Consider the following 15,653-nt stretch of genomic DNA (forward strand, 5'->3'; position numbering starts at 1 on the left):
AGGGCGCCCCTGCTCCGACCTTCTGGCCTGCCTGTCATTCCAGAAGCTGAGGTGGAGTGAACCTGGCCAAAGGGTATGGTTGACCGCTAAATAATTCTGCGTGCCAAAGGTGACCTTGTGGACCTCTAAGAGGAAGACAGCCTGAGCCCCCAGCCTCTCACCTCTAGCTCACTCTGCTGGTGGAAGCCCTGTAGCTTTTTTAACTCCACGTTGAGTTTTTTCATCCTTTCCTCATAAGCTAGGATTTCATCTTCCAGCTGCGCCTTCCTCTCTTGGGTCTGTTGCAAGCTGCGCTGCAGGCTCTTTGTCTCGGAGGTCGCATGAGTGAGCTTCCGGCAAAGACAGAGTGCATTAGAGTGGCCACCAGGGCCCTTGACCTTCTCTGCCAAGTCTTTAGTGCAGAAGGTTCCAGGCCCTCCCCTGTCCTCCGCCCATGGTGGTACTGATGTTCCAAAGGGGCAGGGAGAGACAGAGGTTGGCTTTCAGCACCACCCTCCTGGGTTTTTATTCCCCTCTTCCATTTCCTTTCTTTCTACACATATCCACTGATCTGCAGAGGATGCATGAATTTCCCTGACAACCCAGGCTTTGGGACAAACCCTGTCCCTGAAGAGTTGTTGCCACCTCTGCCACCTCACAACAAATCCAAGGACAGCCGCATACAAAGCAAAGAGGGCGGAGGTCTTTGTTGTGCAGACACCCCTATATAGGCAAGGGTTGAGAAGCCCTGAGGATTGTCAGTCTTGTAAGGAATTGGCTTCTGCCCACTCAGAGTCCCTGAATTTCTTTGACTACTTCCTGGGTGAAGAGCAGGTGTGGCCTCACCTTCTCCAGGGCTTGCGTCAGGTCGTCTTGGCAGACGCCCGACTTCCGCAAAACCTCTTCGTAGGTTTCTTTGCTGACCATGCTCTGAAGGAAGTTCTTCTCTTTCTGGATAGCTGAGTCCAGCTGCGTCTGCAGAATCATGATGGAGTCTTTCTGGCGGTCTATCTTTAGGGAGCAAGAACATTGCTGTCAAGGCTGTTCCCGGGCACAGATGTGCGGCTGCAGGAAGGAGACAGGAGCCTACTCTCTGCCACAAGCGCCTGGGTATCTGTGCTTATGCTCCTGTCTTCATCTCACTGTTAGGAAATGCAAAGCTCTTCCTGAGCATCCCTGTATCTTTCCAGCCAGGTTTCCCTTCTGGGTACCGTGTCTCCAATAGAAGCAGCACTGGGACATGCTAACTTCACGGAATATGTCTCACGGATACAAAGATGTCAGTCTGGGCTAGGGAGGTAGCCCAGTCCACACAGTGCTTGTGAGAACTTGAGTTAGGTTCCTAGAACCTACTTTAAAAAGATGAGTCTCGGGGCTGGAGAGATGGCTCAGTGGTTTAGAGAACTGGCTGCTCTTTCGGGAGACCTGGGTTCAATTCCCATGACTCACATGGTCATCTATAACCATCTGTAACTCCAGTCCTGGGAGATCTGCTACCCTCTTCTGGCCTCCACAGGCATTGCATACATGTGGTACATGTAGGTAAACCATACATGTACATAGGCTTTAAAAAAAAAAAGATGCTGGGCATGGCAGCGTGCTCTTACAATGAATCCCAGTGCTGGGGAGGTAGAGACAGGTGCATCTCCAGGACTCAAAGCAGACTAGCCTATTTGGTGATCTCTAAACCACTGGGGGACCCTGTCTCAGAAAGAGAAATAGAGACAGACGACCCCTGAGAAACTACAGCTGGAAGCTGTCCTTTGGTCTCTACATGCACGCATCCCCATGTCCATGGACACACGTGTGCACCTGTACACATGCTAGAACACAACACCAGGCTGATGGATACGACACAGCATGTCTCTTACCCGGCCCTGTACGTGCTCTACAGAGGACGCCACCTCTTCCTCCTGTTGCTGTCCCATTGGGCACAGCACACAACAACCACACAACAGTCATAGAAGAAATGTTAAGCTGTTGGTGGAATGTAAAGTTACATTGTCTAGTTAGAGATTCAAATATTGTGTGGTTCAAGGGGCTCTGCTGCACACAACTCTGGCAGCAGTGTGCTTAAAACAACTCTGCATCTTAGCCTTGGCAGTGAGCGTACTGGGGTGGTTAAAGGCAATGGAGACGCGGCGTCACAAATCCAGCTTGAGGTCCAGGGTCTGACACTTATTTCTGGGCCTCAGGCCTTTCTCCACAGACCGGGAACCTTTGTGGCTCTTTCACACCGTGTTGGCGATGGCCAAATGAGATGATGCCTGTAGAAAGGCTTTGCGGTGGGTGTCTCCGTATGGTTGGGAATCATTAAGAGTAAAATGAGGCATCTCCTTGTAGGTCTGAGGTCTGGGACAGAGATCTGTTTCTAAGTCTGGAAGCAGAGGGAAAACCTTCAAAAGGTGTAGCCACTAAGCCATCCTCGATTCCTTGCTTTTTTCCCACAGTCAGTACTTCAGCTAGTCTTCCCAGAGACAACCCAATAACCTGCACATCCTCCCAACTGCTCTCCTCACATCTACGCTTACCCCTCTCCCAGCCCATGTCCACACACTAGTCAGAGTCTCATGTGTCTTGTCTCTGAGGAAATTCTGTCAATAGCCTTTCACTGTTCTTTAAATACAACTCAATTTTAACAGAGGCCGTGAAGTCTTCCTCTTGTTATCTCTCCAGCCTTATCCTATACCAATGGTTTTTATCAATAGATTCCAGTTGCACTGGTTTGATTTCACTCCCGAGAAAGATGGTATTATTATTTTAACAGAAAAAAAAAACCCCTAGGCACCTGTCAGAATTCAACACCCTGTACTGAACTGACAAACCTCTTAGTACCTGAGGAACTGAAGGGACTAGAGATAGAGGTAGCAAGAAGCCCAGAGGGCACATGGTACTGAGGCAGATGCTTTACATTAACAGTAAAGAACAAGATGTCTACGACCACAGCTGTCCATCATCATACTGGAGATACTGTCCAATGTGACAAGGCAAGAAAAATAAAACAAGGATAGATATTACAAAGAAACATTTAGGAACCTTTTTATTTACAAATTATTTATCTACTAAAAGTAACCCATAAACTCCAGGAGTCTGAGGATAGTCTGCACTGTACAGTGAGACCCTGACTCAAAGTTCGCAAGACCAGCATGTAAAAGGCCTGGGGCTTGATCCCTAACACTGAATACACACACATACACAAACACACACTTTGTGAAAATAAACTGAGAGACTATTACAACTTATAAGTAAAATTACTAAGATGTTCAAACAGAAAATTAACATATTCAAGTGGATGAGGTTCTGCATTAATATTAAAATAATAAAATACAGTGGGAACATGATATAATCAAATAAATGGAAAAGTTTTCAATGTATTTCCTTATTTTCAAAAAGCAAACAATTGAAAATAAAATATGGAATATTGGTCAGAGGAAGCACATGTTCAGAAAGCAAACCTCAGCCTTTTTCTAATAACTGTTTCAATTGATTCAGTGGATCTACCATGTGTATGGGAAATGCTTTTTAAAAAGTTGAACATTAAAAAGTTGAATATGTTTATACTCCAAAAAACACCAAACCCCTCTTCTTATCTAAGCAAAGGAATTCCAGTATTGGTGCTCTTGCTTTCAAATCTACATGGCTAATTTTTGCCACCAGGCTCATACAGAACATTTAACAGCATTCCTTAGATGGACGGAGGGTTCATCTAATGACTGAGACCTCACGATTCGCCACTCCAGGGGACAAAACTCCGAGAAGGCCAGTTCTCGAGACCTGTGCCGTCTGAACTTAAAATTAGTCAATATTAATTAAAAGTACAAAGTCAGTTCCTCGGCTCTTAGTGGCAAGATGTACCTAGTGGTCAGCTCAGACTTGTCACTTTTCTGCCACCACAGCAAGGCACAGAGTGCTGTTGGGAAATTCATCTTAAGCTTTGAATAGTCATAGGATTTCAGATCTTTTTGTATTACGAAAGATTAAGGGATGCCTGGGTTTTCATTTGTAGCTCAAGAGACTTGTCTTCTAAGCACTATATATATATATATATATATATATATATATATATATATATATATATATTTTTTTTTTTTTTTTCTTGTCCAGAAAGGTATAATATATTCCACTGGGGACCGCGTCACAGTTTGTGCTGGAAAAAAAGGACAGGCTTTAGAGTTGAATGATCCAGGTTCAAACACTGGTTCGTCCCACTGCTTACTAATTAGTGGCCCTGGGATTTGGCCTTTCTTCCCTTTGTAAATGGGGGATCACAGGGATGTGTACTTTGTTAAGAGTTAAGCTGAAGGAGGGTCTGTAAAGAGAATGGCTGAACTCAAGAGGGGTTCCTAGAATGTCACAGCCCTGCGACTTTCATCTGCATAATGATGGACCCAAATGACCCTCTCCAAGCACCTTTTGTGACTTGCGATTAGTTTTGAGAATATTCCCTCTCAAGTGACTCCTAACAATTAATTCACTCAATTCTTTGTCTAATTTCTAATGCTGAAAGACTTGGCGAACGAAACGAAGCCTGTTACTTAAGGAAGAAAACGTTTTCCCCCTCCTGGTCTGTAGCCATCTCCCACCCATTACAGGACAGAGCCAAGCTGAGCTGCCGGGGCCTCAGGCAAGCATAGGCAGCCAAGGCTGAGGTGCGAAGTCGGGCGTCCCCTCTTTGGGGTTGCTGTCTACTCACCTCTGCTTTGAGCTCCTGGATGACCTTCTGGGAGCTGTTGTACTTGTTGATGGAGGACTCCAGGTGTGAGGAGCAGGAACTGAGCTCCGTCTGCAGATTCTCCTTTTCTTCCTCCAGCTTCCTCAAGTGCTCTTTGGCCTGCTCTCCCATTAAACAGTGAAGCCCACCCCCACCGCCAGAGCGGGAGGTTAACCTGAGCCTCCTGTCCTTCCTGTCCCTCACCTCCTCTTCTCCTCTTCCTCTTCCTTCTCTTCCTCCTCCTTCTCTTCTTCCTCCTCCTCTTCCTCCTCCTCCTCCTCAGGCCTCTTCACCCTTCCCCTGTCTGTCTCCCTCCTCTCCCTCCTCTCCTGAGTCCCCAGGCTGCCCCGGATTCACAGCCTGGTCTTTCCAGGTTCCACCCTCTCACCATCTTTTCTTTCTTTTTTGCTTCCTGTCGCAGAGCCTCAATTTCTCCCTCCAGGGCCTTTTCCTGTTCCTTGCTCCTTTTCAGGTGTTCCCGTTTCTCCTCCAGCAACCCTTTTATCTCCTGAAGTTCCTCTTCCAGCTTGGTTTTGGTGTTTGTTAGCTCTCTTTGCTGAGGGGGGCGGGGGAGGAAAAAGGCCAGGCTGCAAGACAATCCTACCCTACTATACATGGGAAAAGAAATACAGACAGTTCTACCCGGGAAGGGTGGAAACAAACGTGAAGGTTATTTCTTAGCACCCCCGCCCCCCAGCACATTCGTTGGGAATGTTTGCTCTAATGCTCTGTTTAATGCTTTGTTTAACTAAACCAATGTATGGACCCGGTTCCTATAGTGTCGACTTTCTTGCCCTCTAGGCCAGCTCTTCACATAAAAACCTCTTGGAATAAAGTAAATCTTAGAAGAACACTACAGGAATATGCGTGAGATCAAAGACTGTCAACTGATGGACAAGGACGGCCCCCCCAGTGTTCAGAAGAAGAGCTGGGGACACAGCTCAGTGGGCAAGCATTGACTGCAAACAAACACATGAATGAGCCAACGGCGGTTTGAAGGAGAATGTCCCTCATAGGCTCCTACATTTGAACACCTGGTCCCCAGTAGTTGGCACTGTTTGGGGTGGGGTGGGGTTAGGAGGTGTGGCCTTGCTGAGGGGAGTCTGTCACTAGCCTGAGCTTTTAGAACTTAAGGCCTTGTCCTATTCCTGCTTTGTGCTTATGGTTCAAAAATATAACTTCACAGCATCCTGTTCTAGCCAGCATGTCTGCCAATTCCCGCCCCTGCCCCTATGATGGACTCAAACCCTCTGCAAGGTAAGCCCAAATCAACTCTTTCTTCTGTAAGTTTCCTTAGTTATGGTGTTTTATTAACAATAGAAAAGCAAGTAATACAAGGGCTAAGGGTTAAGCTTAACCCTTGAAAATGCTTATGACTGGTCATGGGAACTGGTCCTGAGTGGCTGGTGTAACAGTCTAACACAAGTTCTGGAAAGTTCATAAAGCCTGGCCTCCTTGGCCTCAGGCAGGCCAGATAGCGGTAGTAGCTGTCTGCCCGCTCTCTTACCTTTTGCTCGGCCATTTTGGCAGACTCCATCAAGTCGCTTCCTCTTCGTTCGCTCTCGTTTAGCGTCTTCTTGAGCAGCAGCCGCTCATTGTCGGAATTTGAAAGCCTCCGCTGGCTCTCGTAGAGTTCTGAGGTCAGCTCCTCTATCCGTTTCCTGAGCGGGGTGACCACAGGACCAGCTTCAGGGCCTGTGTTGATGGATTGCGGAGACGGTCCCTCCCTGGGGCCTGTCACGTCACTATCTCACTCTGGGCAGCTGCCAACCTGGGGTCCAGGGATGGGGCTGGGAGTACCTGTTGCCTACTCTCTCCTTTTCAGCTGCCACAGACTCCTCCTGCAGCTTCTCCAGCTGACCCTGCAGATCCTTGATGATATCTGCCTTCTTCTTGTCCAGGAGAAGGCAGCTCTCGATTTTCCGATGAGCATCTTCTAGGTTGCTTCCAGCCTGCTGTGCTTCCTCCTTACACTGGGCGAGGTTCTGATCTGAAGAAGCCAAGGAGGGTTCTGTGTGATAGGCAGCCCATGGGACTCTCAGTCAGGACTCACTAGAGACTAAGCCTTTTATTCTGTGACAGTCTTCCGTTCCTAGCCTGCCCTTGCCTCTACCGATGCCATCACAGATCTGAAGGAGCTCTCTCTTTAACCGCCCTTCAGCCTTGGATTCCTTCCTGGCTAAAATTAAATAAATTGGTAGCAATCATTCAGCACCTCTGTCTAATTCTGTCATTAGGGACAAATCCCAGTCCTCAAGGAGTTTAGTCTGGCGAGCTCTATGATTAACCATCCATTATAAAGAACACTGAAATGTTATTGATTGATTTTATGTTTTGGTGCCGGGAACCAAGCATAGGCAAGGCACATGTTCTACCACCAACCTCCATCCTGGCCTGAGAATGCTGAAGTGCTGAGCTCACGCTGCCCACGAACTCAGCAGTGAGCTGTGGGTGGACTTGTGAAGAGGGAGAGGAGTTGACTCAGTCGTAGAAGGAGAAGGAATGTGTTTTGGGGAGGGCTTGTAGAGGGGGCGACATGGAGAGAGCATGATGGGTGAAGGGTGGGAGGAGGCAAGCTGAGTTGGGATGGGAAGTGGGGGGATGGTAGGCTGCAGCTGAGCAAGAAGGTGGACCAGAGAGGGCTCAGAAGATTGACAGCCTGGAAGGAATGCTTAGACTTGAAGCAGTAAGTAGACACCCATGTAAGGGAAAGAGAACATTGGGAAGACTACGATCTACGATGCAGTTTGGGTATGGTGGTGTATTTTGGAGGCAGAAACAGGAAGCGCTCCACGGGATCAACCTGGTGTATGTAGCAAGTTCCAGACCAGCCAGAGCTACACTGTGTCAAACAAACAAAAACAGGATGCATCCAATCAGAGACCACCTCCAGTGGTAGTCTTTCACCCCCCTGCCTCCACTGAGGGAAGATGTGCTGCTGTCTTCGGGGGGGTTGTTTTGGTGGGGTGTGTCTCCTCCCCCGACAGGTATCCTTTCAACTCTGTTTCTCATCCCTTCCTTGAAGTGTGCCATTTTGGTATACCAAAAGAAAGATAGCATCACGGGAGAAGTGATCATACATCAGACATTTTGTAAAAAAGGGAGACAGGGAGATTAAACACACACACACACACACACACACACACACACACACACACACGAGTACTTCCATTTGGGGAAAGCTAAGAGGATGATATGGAGGAATGAAGGAAAGCCGTCCTTCCAAGGAAGGACTGACCACAGCTGTGACGTTACCGAGGGGACTCTAAGGTAGCTACAGGAGGAGGCAGCTCACTGAGGAATGAGAACATAGGAGGGAGGGGAGGTGAGGGGACAGTGCTTGCCGGGTGGACGGCTGGTCAGAGCCCGGAGGAAAGGAAACAACCGTGAGGTCTGCGTTGGACTGAGGGCCCACATCTACAAAGCTGAGGACTCGGGGTGGGTGGCTAATGTTGTCAGGACAGAGCTGGGGGGAGAGGAGCCAAACTGTGGATCTTCTTATATTAACCTCTTTAGAGTGGCGAATGCAGTGGGTTTTAGTGAGCTCACGAAGCTGTGTAACTATCAACCAAGTTAAGGACGTTATTGTCATCCCTGAAGGAACCCTGCTGAACTCAAGGCGAGAAGAGATTGGTGAGCTGAGAAAGCCATCTCCTCGGAGAGGTAAGGACAAGTTCCCATCCCAGCACAGGCTACAGAACAGGCTGTGTTTGGAAGCAGAAAGGAGGGGATGGGATTGAAAACCAGGGAAGGAGAAACCATATGTGGGGTGAAGGGCCTGAAGAAGACAGAGTTAAAACGTGACTCCAGAAAGCCCCTCATGGGCCCCGTCCTCTCTGCTGTCCAGGTGGACTGGGGCATTCGTCTAAGGCGGCTGAGGGAATGCTGGGAGCAGGAGGCTGTTAGCAGGGTCTTCGGAGAGGCTGTGAGTTTGGAGGCTCAGGAGACTTGAGGGAACTGCTGGGATGAAGATGAAGTCAGGGGGTGTGGAGTAAGACCTCGGATGTGGCTCTTTGTGGAGACAGGGTTGGAAGTGTGGCGGGGCAAGCCCGATCTCACCTGCCAGCTTTAGTTGCTCTTTGGTCTCCTCAAGAGTGTCCTTCAGTTTCTGGACCTCGGCCCGCAGGGCCTCACAATCCACTTTGGACGTGCCCTGCTTTGCCTCTTGCAGGTTTGCCTCGAGGTCTTTCGTCGTGCGCTGCAGCTTCTCCAGCTCCGCCTCTTTCTCCATGAGGGTGTTCTGCGCATGTGCCAGTTTCTTCTCTAGCTCGTGCAGCCTCTCGTCCTTGTCTTGGAGCAACTGTGGGCGTCAGAGGAAGGGATGCTGGGAGAGGCCTAAGTGCCACAGCCGAGCCCCTGGCCTGCCCGGCTGGGAGAGCCCCATTCTACCTGTGCCCTTTGCACCCATGATGGGTTCCCTCAGGCTAGTCTCACCGCAGCAGCCAGAGAGGACCTTTCAGAGTGCAAGCCAGAGCTGTCTGAGTCCAAAACCCTCTGCTGGCTTTGGCCTTACTTAGCAAAAAGCTCAAGTCTTTACAGCCCCGTCTCAGGAGGCTCACGATCTGGTCCTACCTCGGCTACCTACTTGGCCTGGTGTCCAGGAGCCCCGACCTGTCTCACTTCAGCTAGCTTCCCGCATCTGGAGGGTCTTGCTGTGCCCTCAGCCTGGACTGTTCTTCCTCAAGACCCCTGCCTTCAGCTCTCTCTGAGTGTTTGCCGTTAGACCGTGGGACCAGCCTGGCCATTCTCTCACTGCGTTCAAATCTCCGCCCAGGGTCACCTGATCAGGAAGACCGTTCACACAACCCAGTCACCAAGCTGTTTAAGGAATCTGTCATTTTCTGCTTCCATTCTATCAGGGTCACAGGTTACCCCCACCCCCGCGAGGATGGGGCTGCTGTGTGTTTTGTGGAATGTGTCCTAATGCGTAGAACAATGATTGGCACATCGTTGGTACTCAAGAGTGCTGGATGAACACACCGAGGACAAAGCCGGGCGCCTGTGGAATCCTTGCTTTTTGTTGCTCTGCTTTTCTTTTCTTTCTTTTTGGTTTTTCGAGATAGGGTTTCTCTGTGTAACAGCCCTGGCTGTCCTGGAACTTGCTTTGTAGACCAGGTTGGCCTCAAACTCATTGAGATCTGTTTGCCTCTGCCTCCCAAGTGCTGGGATTCAAGAAGTGGAGCCACCACTGCCCAGGAATGCTCCACTTTTCTAGACGTTCTAATTTTATGCCTGGTGGGCTTCGGCCTTATTTTCAAACAAGAGATTTTAATGCCTGTAAACCAACTGTTTTATCTTTAGTAGTGCTGAGGAGGAGAGTACAGGGTTTGGATGGTGCTGCCCATAAAGGCTTACACTGGTTTGACCATCTTTCTGTTCTCGGCTCTGGTTCTAGGCTTTTCCAGGAACATGTCTATAATAGACCTCATGAGCTACGGCATGGCTCCACTAACAGCCACAGTAGGCGGGGAAGCTCTTGTCCAGCCCCCCTTGGCTGTTCCAACTGAGCCCCAGGGAGCGCTAGCTCACCTTGTCCTTCTTCAGGGCCAGCTTCTGTGTCTCTGTATACTGCTGCTGCAGGTCCTGCAGCCGGTGCTGCAGGACGGCAGTCTCCTTGTCCTTCTTCTCCATGTGGGCTGATGCCTCCTCCCGCAGCCCGTGTAGCTCCAGCTCCAGCTTCATCATGTCTGACATGGGGAAGAAAACACCACTCAGCCTTCAGAGGCGGGACGCCCTCCTGCTCTGCAGCCGTGGCTCGCAGCCCCCCTTTACCCTTCATGATGTTCTTCTTCTGCTCTGACACGGCTTCCAGCTCCATGCGCAGGTCCTTGACAAGGTTCTGGTACTCCTCCACGTGCAGACACTGGCTGTCTTTCTGCTCCTGCAGGTGCTTCAGGATCTGAGTGTTGGAAGGCAGAAGAGCAGGATGAGAGCACAAAGGAGCCTCCCTCCCTCCCTTCTTCCCTCCCTCCTTCTCTCCCCCTCCCTCCTCTCCATCCCTCCTTCCCTCCCTCCCTCCCTTCTTCCCTCCCTCCTTCCCTCCCCCTTCCCTCCCTCTCTCCCTCCCTCCCTTCTTCCCTCCCTCCCTCCTTCCCTCCCCCCTCCCTTCTTCCCTCCTTCTCTCCATCCCTCCTTCACTCCTCCTTCCCTCCCTTCCTCCTTTCCTTCCTTCTTCCTTTCTTCCCTCCCTCTCTCTCTCCTTCCCTCCCTTCCTCTCTCCTCTTCTTGCTTCCCAGTTATTTACTATGCATGTATACATATATGCACATGGGAGTTTGCATATGTGTATGTGTGTCTGAGTTCGATTTTGGGTGTCTTCCTCAATCATTCTCCACCGTATTTTTTGAGGCAGGGTCTCTCACTGAACTTCACCCACTTGGCTAGACTGGTTTGCAGGATCAGCCTTTCCTAGCTCTGGGATCAGACATGTACCTCCATATCCCGTCATGTGAGTGCTAGGGATCAAACTCAGGGTCCCTCGCCAATATTCCTGTAAGTAACCTCAATCCAACTCACTGATTCACCAAGCTGGGCTTTGGTGGTGTCTGTATTTGGTCTGTCGTTGGTTCCCTATCTGGGGCGAGTAGATGTGTGTTGTGTCTCCACAGGAAAAGTCTTGTCACACAACAGAGAGTGTGGTCGAGAATGTGAACACCATCATTTAGACAAACAGTGACGACATTCATACTTCCAAGGAAGATCTTCAAGGGTCAGTATCCATGCCACAGTCACCTGACTTTCTGGAAAGTTCCGAAGAGTCTGCCTGCCCACGTTAGAGGTCCCCTTGGAGAACTTAAGGTCTGTTTCTTCCTTTTCCGGCTCATTCTCTGTTCCTGCTACACACCTCCTCTCCAGGCAGACCCAGGCAGGCTCGCATTACCTTCTCCACAGTGTGCTGTCTAGGCTGGTTGTCACAGGCCCAGGTTGAGACATGACAGACTCAAGAGCTCGTTTGTGGGGCCTGTCTTTTGACTACCGGTTTACCAAAACCCGTTACTTGTTGACATGGCGTATCTGCTTATTTATTATAAGAAACAACTTGAGACACCACTCTTAAAAATATTCTATGTGCATGCATGTGGGTTTGTGTGTGGGTAAGTGTTTGTGAGTGCCAATGCCCATGGAGGATGGGAGTTCCAGGTACTCTTAGAGCTGAAGTTACTGGAGGTTGTGAACTATGTGATATGAGTGCTGGGAACTACACTGAGGGCCTTTGCAACTTGGGTGCTTTTAACTGCTGAATCATTTCTCAAGGCCAAGTTTTGATACTGCTTCAAAGTTACAGAATTAAAAAAAAAGAATGCGTTTGTACTGATGATTTCCGCCATGTTTGTTCTTTTCAACTCTAGACAGGTTATAGACGTTTGCAGAGTCTTTCCAAGTCTCTCAAGCCAACAGGAGTACTGTCTTGCTTGGATGTCACATTAGAAGTGGACGAGGAGGTGGATGAAGTTCCACACTCTATCTAATGCTGCCGCAGTCTTTGGGGCTGGAGTACGCTATGCACAGTAGTATCCTTTGGCAAGGCTGGCCGAGGTCACACAAATACAGAACACTTACACACTAGGGTCTCGAGATAAAAGTAATCATGGAAATCCAGAAGCAAGTTCCCTTCCTGTAATCCCACAGAGAAGCAAAGGCACGTCACCTTTTTGATGTCCTCGCAGTCTTCTGAGGAGGTAGGGGGATGCCTGTGGGTGGCTGTGTAGGAAGCGAAGTCAGCTTGTAATTTTATCAAAGCCTCCTCACGCTCTAGAACCTGCAAGTGGTCCTGGTCAGTCAGGGTGAGTGATCAATAACACACACACACACACACACACACATTACTATTACTGTTTTAGTGGGTTCCTCTCTGCAGCATAGGCTGGTGGTATAGTTCTATAATTCACTGTACCCTTCCCGCAGGTTGGGATGGAGAAGAAGGAACTGTGCTCTCAGGCTTGTGTCAGGCTGTCTAAGGCAAATTTAGTTGACTCCCTTTTCCATGGCTTCACGGGGAGTCTGTTAGGATAATGTTCTTCTTCTTCCTTTTTTTTTTTTAATGTATACAATATTCTGTCTGTGTGTATGTCTGCAGGCCAGAAGAGGGCACCAGATCTCATTACAGATGGTTGTGAGCCATAATGTAGTTCCCGGGAATTGAACTCAGGACCTTTGGAAGAGCAGGCAATTCTCTTAATCACTGAGCCATCTCTCCAGCCCCCGATAATGTTCTAAAGAGAGACACATACCAGAGAGTTGCTGCAGGCCAGTTTATTCCGAAGCTCCTGGATGAGGTCATCCTGCTCAGAAACCTTTTGCCAAACTTCAGACAGTCGCTTTAGAGTCTCCTGATGCTCTTGAATCACGCATGGAGAAGTGTAGATGCGCACCTTCGAGTGGTCGCCCTTGTTCTCAGGCTCCTGGGATATTCAAAACGGATGAGTTGGTTTTGATTGTACTTTGTGAGTCAACGTCAGAGTCTTACTAGACTCATGTTCTAAAAGTGTGTGTTTGCCTTCAGTTAGCAGGATGTCCTTAACAGAAGGAAAACATCAACCGGCACAGACACAAGATGAAGTCCCCGGTGGTTCTCAAGAGCATACACTCTGTACCCTTCATGACTCAGGTCCCTCTTCTGTGACACCCTGTGCTACCAGTGTTCTCAATAGCTGTGAAGTGGCATGCTAGGCAAACTTGTGTGTGTGTGTCTAACCCAACTTGTGTCCTTTTACATACGAGAGTGCGGCTGCACACATGGTAATGATTGTCCTCATTTGACCGTTTGTCAAGGATATTTTCTACAGTTATTTGTAGATCTCTCTCTCTCTCTCTCTCTCTCTCTCTCTCTCTCTCTGTGTGTGTGTGTGTGTGTGTGTGTGCTCATGGCTCATGTGTGTGTGGGAACCAGAGGACAATATTGGGTCTCTCCCTCAATCATTTCCTGGTTTATTTTTTTTGAGACAGACTTTCCTATTGAACCTGGAACTCACTGATCTGGCCAGACTGGTTGACCAGCAAGCCTCAGGGATTCTTTTTTTTTCTTTATTTCCTTGATGAGGGGTTTCCAAGAGTGCCTTCAAGCTTGACATTTTTTTGTTTTGTTTTGTTTTTTGTTTTTTTGAGACAGGGTTTCTCTGTAGCTTTGGAGCCTGTCCTGGAACTAGCCCTTGTAGACCAGGCTGGTCTCAAACTCACAGAGATCCGTCTGTCCCTGTCTCCCGAGTGCTGGGATTGAAGGCGTGTGCCATTGCTGCCCGGCCAAGCTTGACATTTTTATGTGGCTCCCGAGACTCAAACCCTTGTCATTGTGCTTGTAGGGTAAAACTTTCCTGAGTTCTCTCCTCCTAGTCTATCTTATTCTCAGAATTAGTTTCAAATTACAGAAGTGTTTGTGTCTGTCATCTCTTTAAAAAAAACATTGTGACATTGTAGGCAAGTGTATATTTTTCTTTCACTACTACCTCTAGTCCCGTGCCCTCTCTAACAATGCACACACTTCTAAAACATTATTTCTACACTTACATTATAAAAAAATCTATAGGATAATGAGTTATGTTGGACTGAAAATGGATTTTGAAACCTAAGATGTCTTAGAGATTTACTCATGGTATAAGTTCTTCTATTCTACCTTGTCCTTTCTAATTGTTTTAAAATGCATTTATTCAATCTCTTGTTGATGGGTATATAGGATATTTATGTTTCTTTTTTTCTAAAATAGGAGCTGAGTTGAATACTTTTGCACATCAATCTTTGAGTACCTGTTTTGGCAAGTGTGTAGATTAAATTTCTAGTATTAGGACTGTAGTTCACTGAAATGTTTTGTGAAGATATTTTTAGTGTGTGTGAACGTGCATGCTGGTGTGTGTGGAGGCCAGGGGAAAACCAATAACTCATCTTTTTCTTTCTTTCTTTCTTTCTTTCTTTCTTTCTTTCTTTTAATATTTATTTACTTATTATGTATACAGTATTCTCTCTGCAGGCCAGAAGAGGGCACCAGACCTCATTACAGATGGTTGTGAGCCACCATGTGGTTGCTGGGAATTGAACTCAGGACCTTTGGAAGAGCAGGCAACGCTCTTAACCACTGAGTCATCTCTCCAGTCCCCCATCATGAGTCATCTTTAGGAACCCTTTCCTCCTCCTTTGAGACAGGGTGTCTCTTTGACCTGGAACTCACCAATTAGGCTAGACTGGCTGGCCAGTGAGCCCCAGGGATCTTCCTCTCTCCAGTTCCCCATGCTTAGACTGCAAGCATGCAGCACCACACTCAGTGTTTTTATGTGGGTTCTGGGGATCAAACTCAAGTTCAAGTGCTTTCCTGACAGAGCCACCTCCTCAGTGCCACTATATCTAAAAGTTTTCCATAGACAGCTGAAGTTGCATGAAGTTCACTATCTGTTCTGTCATCGGTCTGCAGTAGTAATGGGGGGAGCTGTTGTGGGATACTTGCACCCTGTGCGAATATGCATTGCTGTGATTGGTGTAATAAAGAGCTGAATGGCCAATGGCTAGGCAGGAGGTATAGGTGGGACTTCCAGGGACAGAGAGGACTCTGGGAAGCAGAAAGGTGGAGATGCCAGGAGATGCAGAGAAAGCAGGCTGTGCAGGAGGAGAGGCAACAGCCATGAGACACATGGTATAACATAGATTAATATAAATGGGTTGATTTAAGTTATAAGAGCTAGTTAAAAACAAGCCTGAGCTATAGGCTGAGCTTTCATAATTAATTAGAAGTCTCCGTGTCATTATTTGGGGGCTGGCTGGACAGACAAAGACTTGTTACAGGGAACTGAGGCACATGATTAAACTAGCTCAGAGTTCCAGTGTGGATGGTGGATCTCGGCCCCAATAAACTGTTCTCCTGAATCCCCAACTCCTGAAGCAAGCTAATTTTAGAAATAGTTGATGTTCATTGAGCGTGAAAGTTGCTGGAGGAAGGTCAGTCAGAAACCCAGAATTGGTCACATATGATGCTTATGTA

At 48.2% G+C, this 15,653-nt stretch overlaps 1 protein-coding gene across 2 annotated transcripts in view; it reads right to left on the reverse strand.

The window, feature by feature from the left end:
- The window catches only part of Pmfbp1 (polyamine modulated factor 1 binding protein 1), a 47,207-nt gene that overhangs the window by 5,037 nt on the left and 26,517 nt on the right, over positions 1-15,653 (reverse strand). For both annotated transcript variants that reach the window (XM_085681763.2, XM_085681762.2), the window contains 11 exons: positions 12,922-13,092; positions 12,339-12,449; positions 10,463-10,589; positions 10,220-10,377; positions 8,750-8,990; positions 6,491-6,680; positions 6,198-6,351; positions 5,079-5,246; positions 4,673-4,810; positions 826-990; positions 162-329 (listed from right to left, as the gene is read on the reverse strand). In XM_085681763.2, the coding sequence (XP_085537889.2) occupies positions 162-329; positions 826-990; positions 4,673-4,810; positions 5,079-5,246; positions 6,198-6,351; positions 6,491-6,680; positions 8,750-8,990; positions 10,220-10,377; positions 10,463-10,589; positions 12,339-12,449; positions 12,922-13,092 (1,791 nt within the window). The remainder of the gene's footprint in view (positions 1-161; positions 330-825; positions 991-4,672; positions 4,811-5,078; positions 5,247-6,197; positions 6,352-6,490; positions 6,681-8,749; positions 8,991-10,219; positions 10,378-10,462; positions 10,590-12,338; positions 12,450-12,921; positions 13,093-15,653) is intronic.

The sequence above is a fragment of the Myodes glareolus genome, chromosome 22 (assembly GCF_982192425.1).
Source record: "Myodes glareolus chromosome 22, mMyoGla1.1, whole genome shotgun sequence".
In the NCBI taxonomy this organism is placed as follows: domain Eukaryota; kingdom Metazoa; phylum Chordata; class Mammalia; order Rodentia; family Cricetidae; genus Myodes; species Myodes glareolus.